Here is a 23,932-nt window from a genome sequence, read left to right on the forward strand (position 1 = left end):
AAAGCGAAATTTTTAGGAGTCAAGGTGGGAGCATAAGGAAGCGCCTTTGATCTGAGCAGGAGAGAGCAGTTTGGGTACCAAGTGCTTCTCAGTGGGAAGCGGTTTCCTTCAGGTCTGTGAGTCCTACTACCACCAGGGGTCAGAGTTTTACTATAGTAGGCAGGAAAACAGGCTCTCCTCACCAGACTCTTTCCTGGGGCTTAGCTATGAAGGAGGTCATTGCTCCAGAGCTATAGACTATCTCTGTTTTACTGATCGCTGGAAACGAATTAGAGGCTTGCTTTAAGATCACAAAATAAATTTAAACAGTTAAACCCTCTGAGCTAATTTACCCGTTGGCTGGAAAGGAATGTGCTATCTTACTGAGATAATCATGACTGATAATCAAAATGAAAATAATTTGAAAAGCACTACTATAACTTTATTCAAACAAGCGTTACAAAATCCTTGTCTTTAAAAGGGAGGAAAAAAGTCTTGACTGAATGGAAAATGACCTTAGGCTAAGAAACCTCTAAAATAAGGGAAATAAAAGAACATTAGACTAGGGCTAGAAGGAGCAGACATAGGATTCTTTAGTTCTTGACCTCAGCCTGAAGGATGAAAGCAAATCTGAAAGAGAAAGTCATTTCTTGAAGTGGAATTGTATAAAGTGATTTACAAATAATTTAAATCAAAAGAAAAAGGAACAACTAACTCAATAGTTAAAAAACACACACCAGATAATACAATCATTGTGCAATTCCAAGCAAAAGGGAGAAAACTAAACTACATCTATTTGTGGGTGCAGTACCCCCGCAAATGGTGGTTGGCTGTGGGGATTTCTCAGTCTTCTTTTGGTGAACATATAGAGAGAGGGAGGTCGTGATTGCTTATAGAATCATCCGATGATTGGCTTTTCTGTCTACCAGTGGGAATTGCTGTCTTATAGAAGAGTGAAATATATGGGGGAGGGGGTTTTAAAAGGTGTGAAAAAATGGGATTAAAGATAATGAAAAACTTTTCACGAACTTTTTCTCCTACATAATTTTAGCGTAATCATCAGAGATCCAAGAAAGCGGGTTTAGAATTCAACTGGAACTAGCTGCCCTGTGAGAAGGATGAAGGCATCTTGCTCCTGAAAAGATTTATAGTGCCATAAATTAGCCATAGTCCACTCTCTGGCAGAGGAGTTGTTTGCTTTTGGCGGCATAGCAGGTTAAGGAAAGAGCCCTGGCGGTATGCTGGTTCCAGGTGGTTCAAAACCACCAGCTGCTCAGCGGGAGAAACGGGAGGCTTTAGATTTACATAAAAAGTGGCAGCAAATGTTTTGAGAAGGATGATGGCAACAAATGTACAAGTTGTGCTCGACACAATGGGTGTATGTATGGATTGTGGTAAGCGTTGTACGAGCCCCAATAAAATGATTAAACAAGAAAAACGTTGCAATCTTGGAAACCCACAGTCGTCTAGGGTTCCCATGAGCCAGATTCTGGTGACTGGCAACGAAGGTTGTTTATTTTTGTATTCCACAATATGAAGACCAGGCACTGGCTGTGTCCATCTGTTACAAGGTGGGTCCGGCTGTTTGAGGAGTCCATTCCCCACCCTCCCACTCCCAAACCTTGTAACTCTCAGGTCAGGAAACGTGTTACCCGTCCTCCCCAGAGTAGCTTCAATTCCACACCTGTGCTCAGGGGCCTGATTAGGAGCCTCGGTCGGAGGTCCCACTGGGACTTAACACGGGGTTTCAGGGCGGGGCCTACCCGGAGCCCCACCCAGGGGGCGGGGAGTCCAGACGTCCCGCCCCCGCTGGTCCCGGGCTGCGTGTGACCCACAGGCCCGCCTCCCGCTCGCTCCGCAACGCCAGCTTGGCAGGCGCGGGGCGTGAGTCTGAGAGAGGACCGGCCAGGCTCCAACTCGGCAGCGCCCGAGCTCGCCTGGCAGCAACTTTCCCTCGGAGCGGCCGCGGGGCGGCTGCTGCCGTGGCGGCCGGAGTTGGGCGGAGGTAGGCGGCGGCGGCGGCGAGGCTGCTCCTGCGGGCTCGGGCTGTGCAGCCCGCCCACCTCGCCTGCCCGCCGAGCCTCGCGCCCCCGGGCAGCCCCGGGCCCGTGCCCTATGTCCCGCAAGGCGAGCGAGAATGTGGAGTACACGCTGCGGAGCCTGAGCAGCCTCATGGGCGAGCGGCGCAGGAAGCAGCAGGACCCGGACGCGGCGAGCGCGGCCGGGGAGCGCAGCCTGCTGGCGGCCGCCGAGTCCAGCGCCAGCCTGCAGGGCGGCGCGGGCGCGGGAGGCAGCGGCGGCGGCGGCGGCGGCGTCGGGGACCTGGAGCGCGCGGCGCGGCGGCAGTTCCAGCAGGACGAGACCCCCGCCTTCGTGTACGTGGTGGCGGTCTTCTCCGCGCTGGGCGGCTTCCTGTTCGGCTATGACACCGGGGTGGTGTCCGGGGCCATGCTGCTGCTCAAGCGGCAGCTCAGCCTGGACGCGCTGTGGCAGGAGCTGCTCGTGTCCAGCACGGTGGGGGCGGCCGCCGTCTCGGCGCTGGCCGGCGGGGTCCTCAACGGCGCCTTTGGGCGCCGAGCCGCCATCCTCCTGGCCAGTGCCCTCTTCACCGCCGGCTCCGCCGTGCTGGCCGCGGCGAACAACAAGGAGACGCTGCTCGTCGGACGCCTGGTCGTGGGACTCGGCATCGGTGAGTTCGGGGTCCGCGCAGGGAGTCCCGGGGCCCCTGGCGTCGCCGCCGCCCCCGACCTTGCTCCCCGCTGCCCCCAACTAGCGTTCTCCCTATTCCCTCCTGGCCTCAGGGGGCTCGGACCAGGTGCCTAGGTCCCTCTACTTAATTTTCCCCTGAGAGCCCGTCTGGTGTGCCTAATTCTTGGCTCCCCAGGTGAGGTTCCCAGTCATTCATCCCTTGCGAACCCCCGCTGGGTCTCTGATCCAGCGCGGACCTGCCAGTCAGCGCAGCTGCAGCGCCCCCAGCTCCTCCAGGGACCCCACCAAGAACTGGTCTCTCCAGGATCCAGCCCGGCCTGGACTCGACTTACTGTCTTCCCTCTCTCGTACTATCCCCCACTGCAAGCCCCATCCTTTCCTAGGTGTCCTAATTCCTAACCCAGTCGCGAAGTCAAAATAAGACCTTTCTTTAAAAGAGTGATCCAGGAGTAATCCCGAGCTCATACAGTGTTCTCTGCCTTACCTGCCTCTTTCCTTCCATAGGCGTTTGTCGTTATTTGGAGTATTATTCTTCTTTTTTGCGTAGCTTTTCAACTTGTCATCCTTGCCTCAAATAATTTCCGTCTTCTGTTTTTCAAACTTTCTTCTTTGAGCCCACATTCTCTCTTCGTTTTACCCCTCCCCTTTTCCCCTTGGGAACCAAGTTACGTATTTAAGGTCATAGTCACTTCCTAAATTCAGTTAGGAGCGGACCCCCCCCCCCCCCAACGTGGATAAATACCCAGCAAGAGAGATGTTTGCAATTTACTTCCAAAAAATGAAGGGACTACTGTTCCTCTGGCAATGATTTTTCACCCTGGTTGCTGAGCAGAGGAGGTACAATTGGGGAGTTTTGGCAGACTGAAGCCATTTGGAATGTGCTCAGTATTATTAGAAAGCACTTTTGAGGGAAAGTGGGGGGTTGCGACTTGAATTTCCCTAGTAATTTTTCAAGACACACCACTGATTCTTTTTGAATGGTTCATTTCGGTCCAGATGTGCTAAGTGAAACATGGCTGGGGCGTGGTGAAAGCACTTTAAACATGGGCCCCCTGGGGATCTGCCTGTTCCCATGGGTTCAGGCTTTCCACCCCTCCTCGGTGGGCTTGTTGGGAAAGCGAGCCCTATTCATACAGTTCCTTGATCGCCATACTGAGCTGGCTGCTGTTCCTGTGTTCCATTTAGTCCATTCCAGCTCCAACCGTAACCCATAGGGTTTCCGAGGCTGTAATAGTTGCCAGAGTAGATCACCAGCTCTCTTCTCCCGTGGATCTGCTGAGTGGGTTCAAACCACTGACCTTCTGTTTAGCAGCTAAATGTGTAACCTATACGTGCCACCAGGGTGCCTAAGTAGCTGCACTTTATAGCCAAAGGCTGGCATTATTGTCGTTTTTGTTGTTATGGTTGGTCAGTTTTACTGATAGTGAAACAGGTATTACCATCAAAGTAAAAAATGATTTAAAAAATTCCAATTGAAGTGAAACGTCCTGTATAAGAACTTATGCCATCAGGATGCTTTAAGAAGCCACCTGTCATTAAAACCTCAGTGCCTGGAATCCTGTCCTTGGCATTCTCTGCTTAGGACTGAGGTCACCTTCGTGTTTCTCTTCCTGCCATAGAAAAATCATGCTTTGTTCAGTAAGATGGAATCTTTTCTATTACTAGTATTATTTTGAAATACAATGCTTTGGGGAGATCCCAAGTGAAGCAGTGCTTCTCAATCACTGTCATCAAGTCGACAAGGTAACTCATAGTGACCCTACAGGGCAGCATAGAACTCTGCTGGTAGATTTTGGAGACTGTAACTCATTACAGGAATAGAAAGCCTCATCTTTCTCCCTCAGAGTGGCTGGTAGCTTTGAACCCTGAACCTATAACCGCTATACCACCAGTGCTACAGGAAGTAGTGCTCAGTTATCGTAAATATCATGTATTTTAAAAAACTAGCAGCCTCATCTTTCTCTCAAGGAATGGCTGGTGGTTCCAAACTGCAGACCTCGTGGTTAGTAGTCCAGTATGTCACCACTATGCCATTGTAGCTCCTTAGGAAGGGCGAAGAGGTGAGAGAGAGTCAGGTAGAACTTTTAAAGCTCTGTCAGAGGTGCTTAGGGAGATTCTATTGCCTTCCAGTGAATTCTGACTCATTGTAATCCACAGATCCACAGTTCAAAACTACCAGCTGCTCCTCTGGAGAAAGATGCTGCTTTCTCCTCCCGTACAGAGTTACAGCCTCAGAAACCCATAGGGGCAGTTCTACCCTGTCCTATAGGATCACTACAAGTCGGCATTGACTCAGTGGCAGTGAGTTTGGATTTTTAGCTTTATACCTCCAAGAGAGGGTGGTCAGAAGTTCTTCCTGATGGGGAATTAGTATGCTGATACTTGCCTTGTGTCAGTTCTGGCACCTGTGTGTCAGTGGCGAACTGCTTTGCAGTGGCTGATATTTCATTAGACCTTTCTTCTGAGGGCCTCTGGTTGGAATCCAGCCCTTCGGTTTACAGCGTCAAGTGGCACAATGATTACACGCTGGGCTGAGATTTGCAAGGTCAACAGTTTGAAACCACCAGCAGCTCTGAGGGAGAAAGATAGGGCTTTCTACTCTGGCAAGGGTTACCATCTCAGAAGCTCACAGGAGGCAGTTTCTACCCTGTCCTATGGAGTCATGGACTAGGTGGCAGTGAGTTTGGTTTGGTCAAGTGTGTTAATTTTTTGCACCCTCAGAATAGGAGCCTTGATACAAAGTTTCAAAACATCCAATTTTTCATATGTAGTTTCATTGCACTCCCCAAATGTGGGAAACTCAGCTGCTTAACGTGTGGTAATTTGGGCCTGCATTCCCCTTCTCCTCTAAGAAAGATAATTTTTAATGAAGTTTTAAGATCACAGGCTTTGAAACAGGATAGATTAAAAACACTCAAACTGTTGTGGAAGGGTAGGAATATTAGTGTGAATTACTAGTTCATGTTACCAGAAGGCTGATGTTAAAACTTCCTGATAAAAATAAAAATATTTTTCTTGCACCAAGTACATGCTTTGTGTGGATTCTCAATTGAAGTTGCAAGAGTTATATTTAAGTTGCAAGGAAATGAGTCCCTAATGTGAATATGTTTTGAGGGGTCCTAACTAAATCAGCTTTGCTTGATCAGTATGCTAAATTGATGCCAATTTCAGGCTACCTTTAAGTAGTTACTTTTCATGTGTGGTCAGGGCTTTCTTTTTCCTTCATTGGATGCTTAGTAAATGATTGGTAAAGAATGGAAATGTGGTCTCTGAATTTTATTCAGACAAGTTTGCAAGACTAACCTTCCTTCCCTGCTCCCCAAATTTATCAGGGATAAATACTAGCTAGACCTGTGGTGTCTGGGATTTTTTTGGGTTACATTTTGCTCTGATACCATTTTCTGTATGAGTCACTGACTGAATGAATGAAAAAATCGTAAGCTGAAACATTTAAAAAACAAAAACCCCAACCAAACTCACTGCCTCCTAACTCCTAGCAACCCTATAGGACAGAAAACCACATCTTTGTCCCAGTGTCACCCATTGACCTTGCAGTTAGCAGTTTAATATATAACCCACTCCGCACTAAGGATCCTGAAACATTAAAGAAAACAATAATTTCACGTCGGAGATTTGCTTGGGATTGTTCTTTTAGAAATGAGTGTATTGTTGACATATTTGAAAGACTTTGTATGGGTTTTAGTTGTAATAGTTTAGTAAATTCATATTAATGTTTCCTCTCAAGATATGCTAATTAAACATCCAATATGGATTCTGTACTATTTGGGGGACAAAGTAATTACGTCAACAAGAATCCCACCTGAAGGTGTTCACTGTTTCCTGGAGCAGGTCTGCCAACAGCAATGAAAATACAACAGTGATCTCTTTAAAGTGCCAGGGAAAACGCAGCTCACTCCAAACTCTACCGTGGTGTCCATTCCTTATTGAGAGAGTAGAGCTGTTCCCGGGGCTGTAAATATTTACAGGAGCATAAAGACTCTTCTTGCATCAGAAAAGCAGCTGGTGGTTTCCAACTACTGACCTTGCGATTAGCAACCCAATTCTTAATCCATGATGCCACCAAAACCCCTTAGGGGAAGCACACAGGACTAGGCAATATATATAGTGTGTGTGTGGGCGGGCGGGTAGGACAAGGAGAGCAAATGGAACACTGAGCCCTTAGTCGGTGCAAAGGGTTGGATGTTCAGGTCCATCGTTTTGGAAGAACGGCTTGGCTATCTAAAAGAAAAAAAAATGACATTGAAACTCCTAGGGAGCACAGTTCTCCTCTGAAACACATGGAGTTGCCGTAAGTCAGAGTCAACTTAGCAACAACAGATTGAACTAGGGAGGTTTTTCAGAAAGAAATATAAATGGGGGCTTGAAGGATGAGTCGGAATTCAGCAAGTGATGTGGCGGAAGCTGTCGTTTGTGTTGTGCTGGCACTTTCATATGCTGTCTATTCATTCCCCACGCCGGAAGCAGGTGCCCCTGTCCCCTTTTGTGGGCTCTGGATAGCTAAATGGTTAGGTCACTAAGAACCACACTGCCTTCCAGTCGATTCCAACTCAGTCAGTCAGTATCACAAAAAACCTCAAACTAAAACCCAAACTAAACCGCAGACGGCATTTGCCCATTCCATACATCAGAGGCCTGTTGGGTGGTGTTAGCAGTGGGCATAGAGACGCAGAACAATAAAAGCAGTATTTGAAGCACAAGGTGCGCAGGAGGGTGACAGTGATGCTGTGATGAGGGAAGGTTAAACTGAAGAGACCCATTTAAGGGCCACCCACTGGATGCTTTTCACCGTAAATGATGCGATGTATCCGAGCATCTGTTGAATCTGGCCCTTTGCCTTTGTCCTTCTGCTTTCTGAAGCTCCTGTTCCATTCTTTCCCAAGCCTTGCCCCTTGAATTCTGCAGTGGTCGGTACCCTTAGCTGAGATTCTAGAGTGGACGAAGCCTGGCCTGGGGCCCTAAGCACTCGGATGCAAAGAGCCGCAGGAGCCCTCCAACAGGAACTGTGGAAGAAGATGAAGCTTTTAAGAAGTAGGCTGTCGCTGTTCATCTTTATTACATGTCCTAGGTAGGAGAAGACAGAAGCCTTAAAAATCTGCGGCTACTTGTATATGTTTTTGTCTTCAGAGCTCAATTTCTTTGATGAGTTGGAATCTATAGCAGTGGGTTTTTTGAGTTTGAGCTGGCAGAACAATCAGCAGCATTTGCTGAATGTCCATTGTGAGTCGGGTATTACTGTAGGTTTTCGGCCTCGGCAGTGGTTCCTTCGGTTCTTTTTGTTTGTTTTGTTTTGTACTTGATTTAATTGAATCCTGGGATGAGATTTTCCCAATTGTCCATGCCCTACGGTTTATCATCACCCAGACACATTAACTTGAAGTCTGATTTCAAATGAAGACTCAAATTTGGCATCCCAGAATTTCTTCCCTCTACAGAGTCATCTTATTTTCTAGACCTTTTGTACACAGTCACCTTTTCCAATTTTGTGTAGTGGTATCATGGGCAGAATAAAGGATTTTAAAAAATGGTTAGATATAAAAGAGGGTGGAAAGAATATGAACCTGCTCAGGTTTGCATCGGCCGGTTATGTCCCGTGAACTGCATCTTTCAGTTACAGCACACAGTAACGTTTGTCCAGGAAGGGAAGGCAGTATTGTTGTCACGGTTAGGATGCATACACCCAGCCCCAAAGCGTGCCAGTCACTCTGTCTCTATGGTGTCAGCATTTACTCTGCTGCTATTTAGAAGCAGTGCTGATAATTAAGAACAACTGTTGGTGATATCAGAAGAAACCCTGGCAGCAGAATAGGCTACACATGGGCTGCTAAATTTAAGGTCATCAGTTCAAAACCACCAGCTGCTCGGTAGGAGAAAGATGAGGCTTTCTGCTCCAGTAAAGAATTACAGCCTCAAACTCCCGGGGGGGAGGGGGCATTTGGCTCTGCCCTACAGCATCACTGTGAGTTAAAATCAAGTGAATGACAGTAGAGAGTGAGTTGGTAACATCAAATAGTCCCTTGGGTTAGGAAATTAATCAATATTTAAAACCTCTGCTAGCTTTGGCATATTCATTTATGTAGCACTAGATTTGTGAAATTAATCTTAGATATCCATCATTTTCTCTTATTTAAACCTCTGGTCCAGTACTCCCTCTACTGGAACACCACTTTCAGCCACATATTACAATATGTACTTGGAATATCCTGGCCTGTGCATGTATCATACATTTTTTCAAGCTTTATTAAAATACCATATTTTTTCAAACAGAACTTTGCATTCTTATTCCTTAATATACATAGCAAGTAAATGTTAAAATAAAAATCAACTAATTATTATATTAATACAACTCAGACATTCATTAAGTTATGCACCATTATCAAAATTTAGGACTTGGATTTTCAAACTTTTAAATTTTTTTCCCTACTCATTTCTTTCTTACCACTCATCTGTGAGTTTGTTATACTGTCCTGCCTTGCTTGTTGCTGGAAACTGTACGACTAGTTTTTCAATGCTAGCTAGGGCTCACCCTTGGTGGGCAGGTTTCAGGGGGGGTTTGAGACTCAGACAGAGTAGGAAGAAGGAGCTGGTGATTTACTTCCAGTGACAGTAACTAAAAAAAAAATTCCAATCAAAACCTTATGAATAGCAGCAGGACATAGTCTGACCGAGCACTTGGAAGATGTCTACCTGAGCAAAGGACCAAAAGAGAGCGAGAGATCCATAGGTGTGCCCATTCCAAAAGAAAGGCGCTCCAGTAGATTGGGGGAAGTTATTGAACAACATCGTGGTAGCACATTGCAAATAAAATTTGGTGAAGGTAATATTGCATCCAGCAGTATATCCACCGGCAACTGCCAGAACTTTAAGCTAGATCCACAAGATGGCTAATTTCAGATGGCTCTTGGCTGAAGAGTCGAGAATGCTAGAAAGATGCTGTGTTTTGATTGATGCAAAGGCGTGACTGTGTGGACCATAAGAAGCTACGGCTAGCCCTGTGAAGAATGGGGATTCCAGGACATCTAATCATGCAGAACCTGGGCAGAGACCAGGAGGCCGTCGTTTTGAACAGAACACCTTCTTAGGAACACAGTATCAGGATGGAGGAAGCCTCTTCAACAATACAAACATCATATGGTACCACATCCCTGCCACAGATCCACCAGTCTTTATCAAACCAGTGTGAAGTCTTTCTTTTTAATGATTTTCAATTTTGTTCCACAGTTTCCTCCCATTCTATGCCAGGTCCTTCTATTGTGATGCCTTTTATAGTGTTTGGTAGTGGTTCCTAGGGACTTGCCCTATTTTCTTGTGTCGTGCACATGGACAGTTGGCATGCCCATTCACCTTTCCTCCCTGGAGCATAGGGAGGGGGCGCTGCAGAGTTACCATGAACTCAGTGACCTCATTCTATTTATCTCGAGGTAGTATAGCAGCACTGTCCTGAGTGAATTGTCAGTGCGCTGATGGAAGTCTATTAACATGAGCTGTATGAAATTGTTCTCGTGCCTTCTATGTAAACGATTACTCTATATCATCTACTCTGAGTTCTCTTTCACACAACACCCTACTTTTCAATCTAGATTTTGTAATTCACTGCAGTGGCCGCACAGAACTCACAGAAAACAGTCATGATTGTGGATTTATTAAAGAAGGTAACAGGCTATAATGCTGGTGAGAAATGTTTAGGGCCCAGTTCATTTAGGATGTGTTACATAGTTCCTTCCGGGCTGCTAATGCACAAAGGGCATGTCACTCCACTGGAAGCCTCAACCTGAGCGTCACCTCCATGGGTCAACAAGCCCAACTTCCTCACTTAAGTGCCCAGAGACACTTTGCCCCACGAGCCAGCCTTTTTCACAGAAGCACTGAGCTTTACTTGCTCTGTGGCTTGGGAAGTCTGCCTCTTGGTCCTGCTGCTACTCCTTTGCCCTTCCCAGATGTCAGAGCTGCCTTCTGGATCAGTGAGACTCACTGCACAGGGATCTTGGAGCCCAGAGGATAGAAATCCCCTCTCACCCCCTCCCCCTTCTTAGAGGGCTCATTTTATACCTAGCAGAGTGGCAATCCAATGAAGTCTGTTAAGAATCACAGGAAAATCCTATCAGTGTCCCCCCACCCCCACCTTCTTACTCAGACCCACGCAGGAAAGGGTTGTCTTTTGGTGGGAGTCATAGAGGCTTGGCCCTGCACTCCCATGCTTCCATCTTCTGTATTCTGAATTTACTATTAGCACACAGTCAGCATGGACTTCATCCCCGTGCCTGTGACTCTGGTATCTTCTGTGATAAAGAAGTGTTAGTAGGACTCTTCGTAGTGAGTAGCCTTGGTAAATGTTATACGAAGGCCCATGAGACTATTTTATTTTTCTACTTGAATTTGTTTTTATACCATCGATTCCCAAACTTATCTGGCCCTCCACCTCCATGTCAGAAAAAAAATTACTGAATTCCCTCTTGGCAATTAAAAACTTTTGTTTTATAGTCCAAAAACCAGGATAAAGTGTAGGTATCTACTTTTGCAGCCCCTCCCCATAGTGTCATTTCTCCACAAACTTTGTAAAGCCCCGGCTTATATACTCGTGAGAACATTCCAAAACCTTTTTCACATTCAAGGTTTATTTTCTTTGGATTTTATTTTCAATTTATTTATTTTTCTTGTGAGAAAAAAAGTGACCAAGTTCCTTGGACATTTATTAGTATATGGAATCTCTGGATGGTATAAACCGTTAACACATTTGCCTGCTACCCGAAAGGCTGAAGTTTAAATCCACCAAGAGGAATCTCAGAAGAAAGGATCACATCCTTAAAAAAAAAAAAAATCTGTGGTGCACAGTTCTCGTCAGATACACATGGGCTTGACATGATTTGGAATCAACTCTACGGTAACTGTTTTTTGTTTTCATGATTTTAGGAGAGGGTATCCCCCCCCCCCCCAAAAAAAAACAAACAAAACAAAACTGGGCAGAGCTTTCATACTACACATTTTCCCTGATAGGCAAGCCTCAAGCAGCTCATTCTGAGTTAGTGCACACAGTGGCATCACCTGGGAAGGTTCTCTTTGGTCGCAGTGAAATGTTTTCATAAAAGCGGTTTCACGTAAACCTTATTTTTCTGTGTTGGCCAACTTAAGAGAACAGCATGCCGCTGTGAAATTTTGTTTCCTGCTCAGGAAAAAACTGCTTCCGAATCTGTTGTGATGTTGAATACAGGTTAACAGGATAGCACTGTGTGAAAAACGCAAGTGTATGAGTAGTAGTCTTGTTTTAAAAAAGGTGAAATGTCAATTGATGACAACCTTGTTCTGGATGACCGTCAACTACTGAACAGATGAAAATAGTGACTCATAGTGCATTTGGAGTTTGTTGCACCAGGTCAGACTTAATCAAGCTTTCTATTGCGAGGTTCTGGAAAGATTGCGTAAGACCAAAAAGGCCTGTGACAGACAGGACATTTTTACTCACAGTGGTTCCACGTGACAGGTCAAACTGATGCGTGGGGTTATGTCAACTGTAATCTTTACGGGAACAGATTGCCTATTGTTCTCCTGCGGAGCTGCGGTTCACAGCCTCAGTTAGCAGCCTCCAGCCACTCCGTGTTTGCTGTGTAGGCCCTTTCTGAAACAGTAGTGTCACTTTTCAGAATGGTGTGGTCGGTCTGCAGTGTGTGTTGGGAACCACACGACAGGACTCCATCTCACTTCATGCTGGGTGGCTGCGTCGGCCCCTCCTTATTCAGACCCCTCACTGTCCTGTTCTGGTAGGAGTCGGGGGTGTTTCTCTTCACTGTAGAATGCAGTCTGGCAATACCTTTAGTTGCCAACCCCTGGAAGTGATAATGCCTGACATTCCTTCAGTGTGTACATTGTGCCAGGCACTCTACTAAGCTTTTTGCATATATTAGTTCAAGAAATTTTCATAACAACCCAGCGAGATCGCACTGTACTATTATCCCCACATTCAGGTGAGGAGATATAGGCAAAGGGAGACTGAGTACCTTCCCCACAGTCACACAGCTAGAATGTAGGTGCCAGGATTCACACTCAGAAGGTCTGGCATCCGAGTCTGTTCATCCTCACCTCTGTAAGGTACTCTCATCCCTGAAGGATGAGAGCAGTCTGTTCTTTACCAGGAGGACATTTTAGATGGGCATTACTTGTCAGATATTCAGTGTGAATGCAGCTTTGTTTCCAAGAACACAGACAGCTATCGTATATCACAGGAACGACAACTGGGAAAGCAAAACTTTGTTAGCGAATGCACTTCCCTTGCCGAGGTTTGTGAACAGAGATGCCTGTTGCACAATTCAGGGGGCTCCATTGGCACACGGCATACAGCAACGATACGCCTCCCCCTCCCCCGTCCAGGTGGGCAACGCAGAGATGTTGCCAGTGATGCAGTGATATCATGGTGGTGATGTGTGCCATTGAGTTGCTTTTCAACTCCTGATGATCCTAGCTGACAGAATAGAACTCCTTACTGGGTTTCCTTGGTTGTAATCATTATGAAAGTAGGTTGCCGACTGTGCTCCTGCTGAGCCCACCAGCCACTGCCTCTGTAAAGATGTACCATCTTGGATACCCACAGAGCCCGTGATGCTCTGTCCTATAGGATCAATAGGAGTTGGGATCAGCTTGATGACAGTGAGTTTGAGGGGGTTTTTTTGTATTTAGTCAATACATCTGATAATCCCTGGTTTCTAATAAACTTTCGCTATTACTAGTTTTGCCATCAGTCATTCTCCTAGCTATGAAGGGATATAATATTACACTGAAGGAATATCAATTTGGCAGTAAATTGTATTGTTTATCACAGCTAGCAAGTGGTGAGTGCAATTTCCATAATCTAAACTGAACAGTCAGACTTGAAAGAGTAATTTAAAAGTAGAGTTCCCTTTCTTCCAAGCACTCAGATGATTTTATGTAGCATTTACTTTCTGCAAGATAGCCAGAGACTTGGAGAAGGTTATAAACATATGTGTTTAAGAGCACGTTTCCAGTGGAAAAAGGGAATAGAGATACATGTAAAACATTGAATAGTACAAGCAAATGGTTTTGGCGGGCATGAAGGAGTTGAATAAGAAAGTACAGCCAATGTGAACCTCTTTGTTAGTGTGTAATCTTAGCTAGTATAAGGGACATTGGGGCTGTGACATTAGCTATGTAATATACTATAATATTTTATACTCTATAGACAGTTCAATCCCCAATTAAAAGAGAGAGAGAGAGAGATACTTATAAAGGGACAGAGAATGAATGGTTCTAATAAAAAGGAGGAAGTAATAGCTTTAGAGTAAAAGAATTTTAAAAATAGAAGTTTTCATATGAAAGTCCATTATCTTATTTTGGGGGCTTAGTATATGATTTTATGTCAGGACTCATTCCATACAACATAGAGAGAAACTTAGAAACTGAAGTTGGCTAACCATCAACAGTTTAATGTTTGGTATAACTGGTTATAGTTTTGAAAGAAATTTATGTAGTGATTTGAAAGAGACTGAAAAATGTGACAATGAAAACACTGGCATTTTAAAATTAATTTTAGGCTGTGATCTGAAGTAGTTGCTGCATGTTTGCCTGCTTTTAATTTTACCTCTGAAGTGAAAATCTCTTCTAGGACACCTTCCTTCACCTATTTATTTGGTGTACTGTGGGCCCCTGTGATGTTGGGGTTGAGGTGGCATGCATAACTGTGGGCGAAAGTGGAGAGGGTACAGGGCCACAGGCTTCCAGCCAGCATGGAAGCAAAGTTAGCAGGCCTGTCAGGACACCCAAAGCACAGAGAAAGCACCTGTTTGAGCCCTTACCATGGCTTTGGAGAGCAGAAGTATTGGGAATTCTTATAAAATCTTTTATTGTATTCTGTGCTAGGGACTGTTGTCTTAATGATAGTCTCCATTTGCCTTCTTGGGGTTCTAATACTCATTTCAGTGGCTACACGGAACTCACAGAAAATAATCATGATGAAAACATTTATTAGGGTAGTTACCGCATTGGAATGCTAGTGAGAAATGTTCAAGATAGTTGTTTATCACAAAATATTACAAAGTTCTTTCAGGTCTGCTACTAAATCTCAAAGGGCCGTATCACTGCAGTGGAAGCCTCAGCCTGATGGCATGCAACTCAAGCACCATGGTCAGCCAACCCAGTTCCCTGAACTAAATGCCCAGAGGCACCCCATTCCAGTAAGCCTCAGCCCGAGGGTACTCAGTCCAGCTTCTATGGGCCAGCAAGCTCTGCTACCCAAATTAAGTGTCCAGAGACACCGCACTCCACAAGCCAGCCTCTTGCAACAAAGCACTCAGCTCTACTTATTACATGGCTGGGGAAGTCCACCACTCTAGTCTGGCACCTCATTCTGCTGCCACTCTCTGATGTCACAGCTTGCCTTCTGGATCCAGAACAGATGTCAGACCCAGAGGGTGAACTCCACTCCTGGGTCTTGCTGGTAACGAGATTCCCTAATCCTGCTTCTGTGAGAGGGCTCATTTTATACCCAGCTCGAAGGCATTCCAAGGAATCATGTTTGTAATTACTCACCGATGAATCTTATCAGTATCTTTCCCCACCTTTAAACAAGACTCATGCAGAAAAAGAGTCTTTTGGTGGGAGTTACAAACTTTGGATAGAAGAACCACATTAAATAATTCATTGCTTCTGTGGGACAAGTGGTAATTCAGTGGTAGCATCCTCACCATCCATGTGAGAGAACCAGGTTCAACACCCAGCCAGTGCATCTCATGCACAGTCACTGCCTATTTGTCATGCTGCTGTAACGCTGACCATGTTTTGGTGGCGTTTGCAGACTCCGTTTTCCTAGGAGGAAGGGCCTTATTGGTCTACTTCCAAAAATTCAGCCAATGAAATCCTATGGATCCATCGCCCATCATAGGGAATGGCCCTGGACTGAGCAGTGCTATATTCCTTTGTACATGGACTCTCTCACCCTGATTTGGGCCCTGACTCGGCTAACAACAGACCTTGTAAGGAATGCTCTGGGTTTTCAGTGGGAGACTCTTCCTCTTTCTACTTTTACTTCATTCTTTGTAACAGTTTCTGATGTTAAAATGCCTCTAAAAAATCAGGCTCTGTACCATCAAGTCAGGTCTGACTCATAGAGTCCCCGTGGACAGAGAAGAACTGTACCTTTGGACTTCCCAGGGGAGCAGAAGACCTCCTCCCTCTCCATCAGAGTGACTTCTCAGTTTGAATCGCTGCTCTCGTGGCTAGCAATGCAATGTATAATCCACTAAGCCAGCAGGACTCCGAATGCATTGAAACAAAGACTATAAGGAACAAAAGTTTAACACCTTGTCATTTCTTTCCTGGCATGCTCTTTTAATCTGTGAAAAATCTTCAACTTCATTTCCTGAGACTTAATGCTCACTACTTCCACCACTTGTCTGGCAGTTTGTCATACTGTGGTGGCTTGTGAGTTGCTATGATTCTGGAAGCTTTGTCATTGCAAATTTCAAATACCAGGAGGGTCACCCATAGTGGACAGGCATCACAACAGAACATTGTCTGGCTCACTTGACTTTGGACATGTCATGAGGAAGGATCAAGTAATAAACGAGGACATGATGTTTGGTTAAGTAAAGAGCTAGTGAGCACTAGGTAGATCCTCTGTGAATGTTTGGTACAGTAGCCCCAGCAATGAACTTGGATGTGCCAGTGACTGAGAATGATGCAGTTCCCTGCTCTGCTGTATCTGTGTTCACCACGAGTCATTAATAACAACAGTTCTTACTTAAAAGCAAATTATTAGCAGTATTATAAAAATTGACTTTTTAAAAAGTCCATTCTTTAAACCTAATTGAGCATGTTTTATGTAGATTCATTGTCCAAGGAGTTTAGTGTTTTCCTTAGATTAAAAATGAACTAAAGAGAGTGCATAAGAAACTAAATGGAATTTGAGTAGATTCCTACTGTGCTTTATAGGGAGAAGCAGAATAATTTTCCTTTTAGGAATCTCTGGGCAAGTTTGAACCTCAACCTTGTGATCAATAGTCAAGTGCTTAACAGTTTTCCTATTCAGGGACTCCAATGAAGTGCAGAGAGGTCGGGTAAGTTAATACTACTAGTGCTTAGATTCAAGTTTCTCATCTAAGAATAGTTTGTGTGCCCCTCCTCATTTTATAATGAATACAGCTCTTGATTGTTGTGGCAGTTACATAATCTCTTGTCACCTTGCAAAGGGGGAGGAGTCTAGCCTGTCAATCAGGTCACAGCTTGATGTCCTCATTTGGAGGCAATTCGGAGATAAATAGCTCACCGGAGGCCAGACCCACACACTCTGCTTGGTCTTCCTGTTGAACAAGACTCATGGAGCTACACTGGCAGAACCAGAGCCCTGGAGCTAGAGGAGCTAGCTGGAGACCCCTGAGATGCTTCCATCACCACTGGATCCATCCACTGGCCTGTGATCTTCCTGCATGTGTTGTGTGAGTGTGAAGAGGAATTGATAACCTAGGAATTATTATCATTGTGGCTCTCACAATTGTGTTAGTCTGGGATCCAGGAAGACTCATGTGTGTGAGAAAGCTTTGTATAAAAGAGCAATTGTATATTAAGAAAACATCCCAGCCCAGGCCAGATCAAGTCCATAAGTCTGATATTAGCCCATATGTTCGATACTAGTCCATAAATTCCTCTTTAGACTCACACAGCATGTGCAATGATGCCAAATGCAGGAAGATCATAGGCCTGTGGGTCGAAGGTCTTATGGATTCAGTGGCAGTGGAAGCATCTCAACACTGGTGTGGGTCTCCAACTCTCTGAGTGTCTCAGCGGCAGGAAAGGGAAGGCAGAGAGAGTGGGTCTCGCCTCCAGTGAGCTATTTATCTCCTTCAAGCCTTCAAATGAGGCCATGAAGCTGTGACGTGTTAGACTGGCTCCAGTTGACAGGAGACTATGTAACTGCCACGGACCACCCCTTATCAACTTGACACTTTTACACAACCCTTTAGCCAGACATAGTTTTCAAACAAAACTGTACTAATATAAAATCATATCTACCTAACAGGATAAAATTGAAGTGCATACAATTCAATGTGTGCCAAAGCCTCATTTAAACATAATATTCTATAAGTGAGCGACACAACAATACTCTATGCCTAATGATTGCACTTAAGTAGCACCTACACCTTAATCCTATAATCCTATGAATATGTTTCCCCACTTATGAACGTGTGTAAGCCAGCCACTTCCTGAGTTTACCTGCCCCTTTGTGGTATCCCACTTCTGTACTGCCCACTGACATCAACCCAGCTCTCTGAGGAGACGATAATAGCATCTGATGTGAAGAATCTTCCTTCCAGTTGGAACCTTGTGAGTCCGCATCCAAAAGCAAAGTCACACCAGTACAAGGCATCCATAAAATCAGCAATATGCACCAGTTCACAGGCTCAAAAATCTTGTCTTCATCTAGCTGGGTTCTGGTCAGCTTAACTTGGGCCATCTCACTTTGTCTCACTAGGATTCCCATATGGTCCCTTGACCTTTGCCTCCATGGGCCAGGGGGCCCGCCTCCCTGCCACTGTCTTACAGTTCCATAGTCTTGGGCCAGATAAGAAAGTGCCCATCATTTTGGTGCGGCTTCTGAATCCTTGTCCCATAGTCTCTGGTGCATCTTGTCTCGGCAGCCTCTGGCACTTAAAACAGACATCTTGGATATGCTCTTCCCAATAGACCCATGATTCCTTTTTGTGCCCCAGATGAGTCTAATGACGAAGAATGGCTTTGATGGAGGTGGTGTGGTGTTCTAGCAGACCATAACCATAAAAACCCAAACTCACTGCCATCGAGTGAGTGCTAACTCATAATGACATGTACGAGTCCAGAGTCCAAAGTAGATCTGCCCCACTGAGTTTCCGAGACTAACTGTTCGCAGGAGTAGAAAGCCCTTTCTCCCGCAGAGCTGCTGGTGGTTTCCAACTGCTGACCTTTAAGTCGCAGCCCAAAGCACAACCACCGTGCCACCAGGGCTCCCTCGCAGACCATAGGCCCAAGGAAAAGGAAAGTCACACCCTCTACTAGAGTTTCAAAGACACCTCCATGGAAACAGAGGTTGTGATTTGGTTCACACCATCTGCTAACTTAATCCTGTAACAACTTCCTCCGAAATAGGATCTCGCTACAGACAGAGCGTCCAGAATTGTACATCACATAAGGACGTATGGCGAGATGGACTATGTTCATTAACTACGTGTCAGGTAATTTTACATGACATGAAATATCTGCACAGGTACATCTTAAAGAATTTCCTACTACAGATTCTGGAGCAGTGACCTTGTTTGCTTCTTTATAAAATAATGTAACATAGTCATAACTACAGAAGATGTTACTTGTTAAGAATGAACAACTCTAAGAAAAACCTTGAATGTTGGGGGGAAATGTAATTTTGTAACATTTGTTTGGTAATTCACAATTATTTACTTGATTTTCATCTGTGGAAGATATATTATGATCTGAAGAACTTGTGCATTTTTCACAATATACCCATGGTCAAGTATTTATGTCTGTATTAAGGATTCAGAAATATGTTTATTAGGAAGCATTAATGCTTGGCCTAGAGCTGTTGTCGTGGTTGACACTTAGCTTTTATTTGCTGTAAATGAACATCTGGCTAACTCCAACTCTGATTAATGGACACAGAGAATTTGCAGAAGTGAACGGAAAGCCACTGTCTGTATTAAATTTTTTTTATTAATGCAAGACTGCAGATGGCATGCCCAAATATAAGAGATGGGCAAATGGTGCCCTGATTTTCAAAGTGAATCAAGAAAAAGATTTAGGGATTAGCAAACATGACCGTTTCTAGTAAAATTACAAAATGACATTGAAGGGAAGCTCAGGAAGAATTTAGCAAAGACTCTGGTGAGTATTAGAAGTCCTTGTGCCTGTACTGGTGTATGCTTTATTAAACTGATCTCATTTATTTGCTTGTTTGTTTGCTTGTTTCCGTAGAAAGCATCGCAGGGTTAGTTATTGGTAGGGTCTCCTGAGTTAGCTCCTACTCGTGGGAACCTTTATGTATGAGCAAGCAAAACGTTGCCGAGCCCTGCACCATCATCACAATTCCTCCTAGGTTTGAGCCCACTGAAGTAGCTGCTCTATCCGTTTATCTTCTTGACCACTGATCCTTTCCTTTGCCAAGCATGATGCTCCTCCAGTAAGCATGTGCAAGGGAATGTGCGACGGACTTTTGCCATCCTTGCTTCTAAGAATCTTAACTGTGCTTCCAAGACAGATATTCTGCGATAGAGCATTGAGTGGTCCCTTTCACTCATTTAGCTTATTTATAGAACATGTGCATGGTGCTAGATGCTGAGAATACATGGTGACCACACATTGGATTGCTAACAGCAAGGTCAGCAATTTGAAACCACCAGCTGCTCCATGAGGCTTTTTCTTTGGTAAAGATGTATAATCCCAGAAAGTCAAATGAGCAGTTAAGCTCTGTCCTGTGTGGTTGCTATGAGTTGGAATTCATTCATTTACAGTGGGGTTTTTTTTTTGTTTGTTTGTTGGCGGGAGGAGGGAAAGGGGGCTCATGAAGGGAGGGACCGATAGAAAAAATTTGTTACTATTGGCAGATAAAAAAGATGTGGCGCAGTTGAATGCCCTCAGGTTTGACGAGAAGAGAGGTTCAAACAGCTGTCTATGATGATGGAAACTACTCAGAAAGAGCTAAACCGCTATTATGATGGAAACAGTTAATGTTTAAAATAATTTTCAAAATAATGGAATGCAGATAAAATGAAGGAAAAATAACCTTGTATTATCTATATTGATAGTTATTGACATGTTCAATAGATTTCCATTGTCTTTTGTCTCATGCTGTGCGACAGACTCCATCGGCAAGTGTGCAGCAGCCAAGCTGAGGAGGGGAGGGAGAAAGCTGCTCGTATGCGGGGCTTAGCTGGAAGACTTCAGTGTCCTTGATTTTCAAATTTCCAGGGATGCTTCAGCAATTAGGACAGAAAATGGTCTTATCAAGTCTGTGTGGGAAATTGTCCTGTGAAATGGAATAAATGAGCTAAGATATTCAAGATGGTAAACAACCTAAGTGGGGAGGACAGTGTCCAATTTTTTTTGTAGCTTCCTATTCAGTAAATGTAGGCTGACTCACAACACCTGTGTGAGTCATTAAAAAAAATTACTTTTGGCTCCTGTATTTTCAGTCATCAAGATAACTTTGCTTTGTTCTGTTGAGTATATCTTGAGTCTGTCATTTTGAAGTCAAGAACATTATTTTATTGTTGCTCTTTTTTAGAGGAGAATTTGTGAAGTATGAAGTGGACCTCTGAAAGCCATATGTCTCTAGCATCCGCTGTGGAGCTCCACAATTCTCTTTGGACTCCAAATGATGCATTCTGCCTCTTTTGGATTCCTTTTAGGAAAACCAATGAATTAATCTACTGGTTGGTGATTGACTTATAAAAAGTCTGTTCTCTAAAGCATATGTTGAATATGTTTCTCCCCCAAAACCTAGAAATTAATTTTTAATTTTTTTCTAATTGAATTATTTAGATCAGATATCCACAAATTAAGAAACTCTGAGCTGGTAGTTGAAGGCTCCACACTAAACAAGCATCCATTTATGATGCCGGGAGTAGCATGCATCTTCTGTGTCGTTTGGTTAAGAAATTGTGCTCTTACAGATGCCGATGGTAAGAGAGGTGTCACATATCTTCTCCGGAGGTTGGGTTCAGGCTTTCCTCTTCATTTCCTCTTCCCCATCATTTGATGGCATAGTGGTTACAAATTGGGCTGCTCACTTCAAGGTTAGCAGTTCAAAACCACCAGCTTTCCTCTCTGGGTGACAAATGGAGCCTTCGTATTTCCGTAAACAGTGTCTGGAACTCAAAGGGGCAGTCCTTTCTTGTCCTATAGGGTCATTGTGAGTCAGCAGTGGCTAGAAGACCATGAGTGAGTAAAGAGTATGGTTGATGTTTTTCAATCTTAGGTGGAATGTGCCTTTATGTAAGATTGAGGAATAATAAGAACATTTTAAGTTTTTATGGTAATTGATAGGTAAGATGTGTGCTGTGGAGGCAGTATGCTTGCTATGTCAACACAGATTCAAGACAAGACTCCCAGCTCCTCCTTCATCCTACCCTTACTCACTGCCTTCACATGGATTCAAACGAGTACTAGGTCTGCCCCTGTAGGTATCAGAGGCTGTAGCAATCTTCGGGAGTAGAAACCTTGCCTTTCTCTGATGGAGCAGCTGGTGGTTTCGATCTACTGATCTGGAATATCCCAATATGTAAGCACAACACCACCAGTGCTCCTGCTCCCTGCCCACAGAGAACATATGAAGCATTGACAATGTTTATATTCTGTTTACCTTTCCTGGGGAGTTATTGTCAATTATTGGCTTTAAAAGGAAAAGATATCGAAAACATGGTTTAGCTTGTAAATATTTCAGTGATTATAGTCAGGTAGAGCTTTCTTTCTTTTTCTTGTAATTTCTTTTAATATGTGATATTGAGGTCCGTCAGAAAGGTTGCCATTATAAAATAAACTGGTCTAATAAACACTCTTGGTGTGCCAGTGTTAAATGTAATCTTTTTCATTTTAGATATTGATTAAATGTTCAAGTCCTGCCCAGCTTTTCCTTTTGGGTAAAAACTGTCAGTACTTTGGAACCGGTGCTCTTGCCATTGGTCTTTTGTTCTTCGTGTCCTTTGAGAAATGTTAATACCATTTACTTGTTGTTCGATGCCATGAATCCATTCCGACTCCTGACAGCACATGGATACCAGAATGAAACACTGCTCAGTCCTACACCAGCCTCATGATCGCTGCTGTGTGTGATCCCATTCTTGTACCCACTGTGCCAGTCCATCTTGCTCAAGGTCTTCCCCTCTTTCCCAGACCTTCTATTTAAGCAGCATGATGTATTTTTCCAGGGGCTGATTTTCCTGGTAACTTGTCAAAAATACACGAGACAAAGTCCCACCATGCTTGCTTTTAAGATTTTGCCTGTACTTCTTCCAAGGCAGGTTTGCTTGCTCTTTTGACAGTCCAGGACATATTCAACATTCTTGTCAGCCCTATAACTCAAATACATCGATTCTTCAGTTTTCTTCATAGTAAATCCAAGTAAAAGAAAATCCTTCAACCTTCTTTTGGTTTGCAATGATCAATTTCAACCTTTTCTTTGGTTTTCATGGGGTTGCTTCTTAGTCTAGTTGTGAGAATTTTTATTTTTAATGTTAAAATATAACCCACGCTGAAGCCTATAATCTTTGATCATTATCATCAAGTTCACTTCCATCTAGCAAGGTTGTCTCATCAGCGTATTGTAGGTTGTTAATGTGTTTCCCTTTACTCTTGATGGTGTGCTATTCTGCATGGAAATGTAGCTTAGTAAGCTTTGAGAGAAACTGGTTGTTTTACCAGCAGATTGGGAGAAGAGGCCTAATGGCATAGTGAAGTACATATCGGCTTGCTGTCGGCTGTTCAGCTTCAGCAGTTCTGCAGTTCAGCAGTAAAAGGTGAGGCTCTCTGTACCCATAATGGTTTACAGTCTCAGAAGCCCAAAGAGGCAGTTAGTTCTACTCTGTTTCATAGAGTCACTGTGAGTCAAAATTGACTAAATGGCACCGGGTTAGGAGTTACAGAGTGCCAGGGCATTCTTACTTAGTTGCCTAGCAGACTCCTGAGCTCACCCCTCAGCTGCATATTCATAGAACCAGGTCCAAATGTATGTCAGAGACTCTGAGAACATACCAGTGATCTAAACTCCCCTTCAGGTCGCAGACTAACCCCTTGGGTACGTGGTTTGGGGGCATATAGCATAAAAAGATCTTTCAAAGTTGGACTGATGTTGGAACCATCACACACAGAAAGCAGAGCAGAACTTGTATTCTGAACTCAAAGGAGTTTTATTCACTGTTAAAACAAAGGAACATAAGTTAAATATCCTCTAATACTTGACCTAATTGCTATTTTATACAACAATTCAATCAATAGCATAATAAACATTTTTCTCAAGAATATGAAATTCTCTGAAAGATAGAACCATACTATGGGATATGAGTGGGACCTTAATATGTGACACTTAAATATAATTGAAACCTTATATTTTTTCTGACCATGACAGAATTGTATTAGGAATCACTCAGCAATGTTTGATCGTTAGACAACATATTTCTGAATAACGACTCAGGGAAATAACATTTTTGAATTGAATGGAAATACAACAAAGCAAAATTTATGG

General features: G+C 44.0%; 1 protein-coding gene across 1 annotated transcript in view; it reads left to right on the forward strand.

Moving 5' to 3' along the window:
• The first annotated feature begins 1,845 nt into the window (after positions 1 to 1,845).
• SLC2A13 (solute carrier family 2 member 13) overlaps positions 1,846 to 23,932 on the forward strand; it is a 380,204-nt gene continuing 358,117 nt past the window's right edge. The window contains exon 1 of the mRNA XM_075551886.1: positions 1,846 to 2,668. Coding sequence (XP_075408001.1) covers positions 2,095 to 2,668 — 574 coding nt within the window. The 5' untranslated portion in view covers positions 1,846 to 2,094. The remainder of the gene's footprint in view (positions 2,669 to 23,932) is intronic.

Source organism: Tenrec ecaudatus, chromosome 6 (genome assembly GCF_050624435.1).
Source record: "Tenrec ecaudatus isolate mTenEca1 chromosome 6, mTenEca1.hap1, whole genome shotgun sequence".
Classification (NCBI taxonomy): Eukaryota; Metazoa; Chordata; class Mammalia; order Afrosoricida; family Tenrecidae; genus Tenrec; species Tenrec ecaudatus.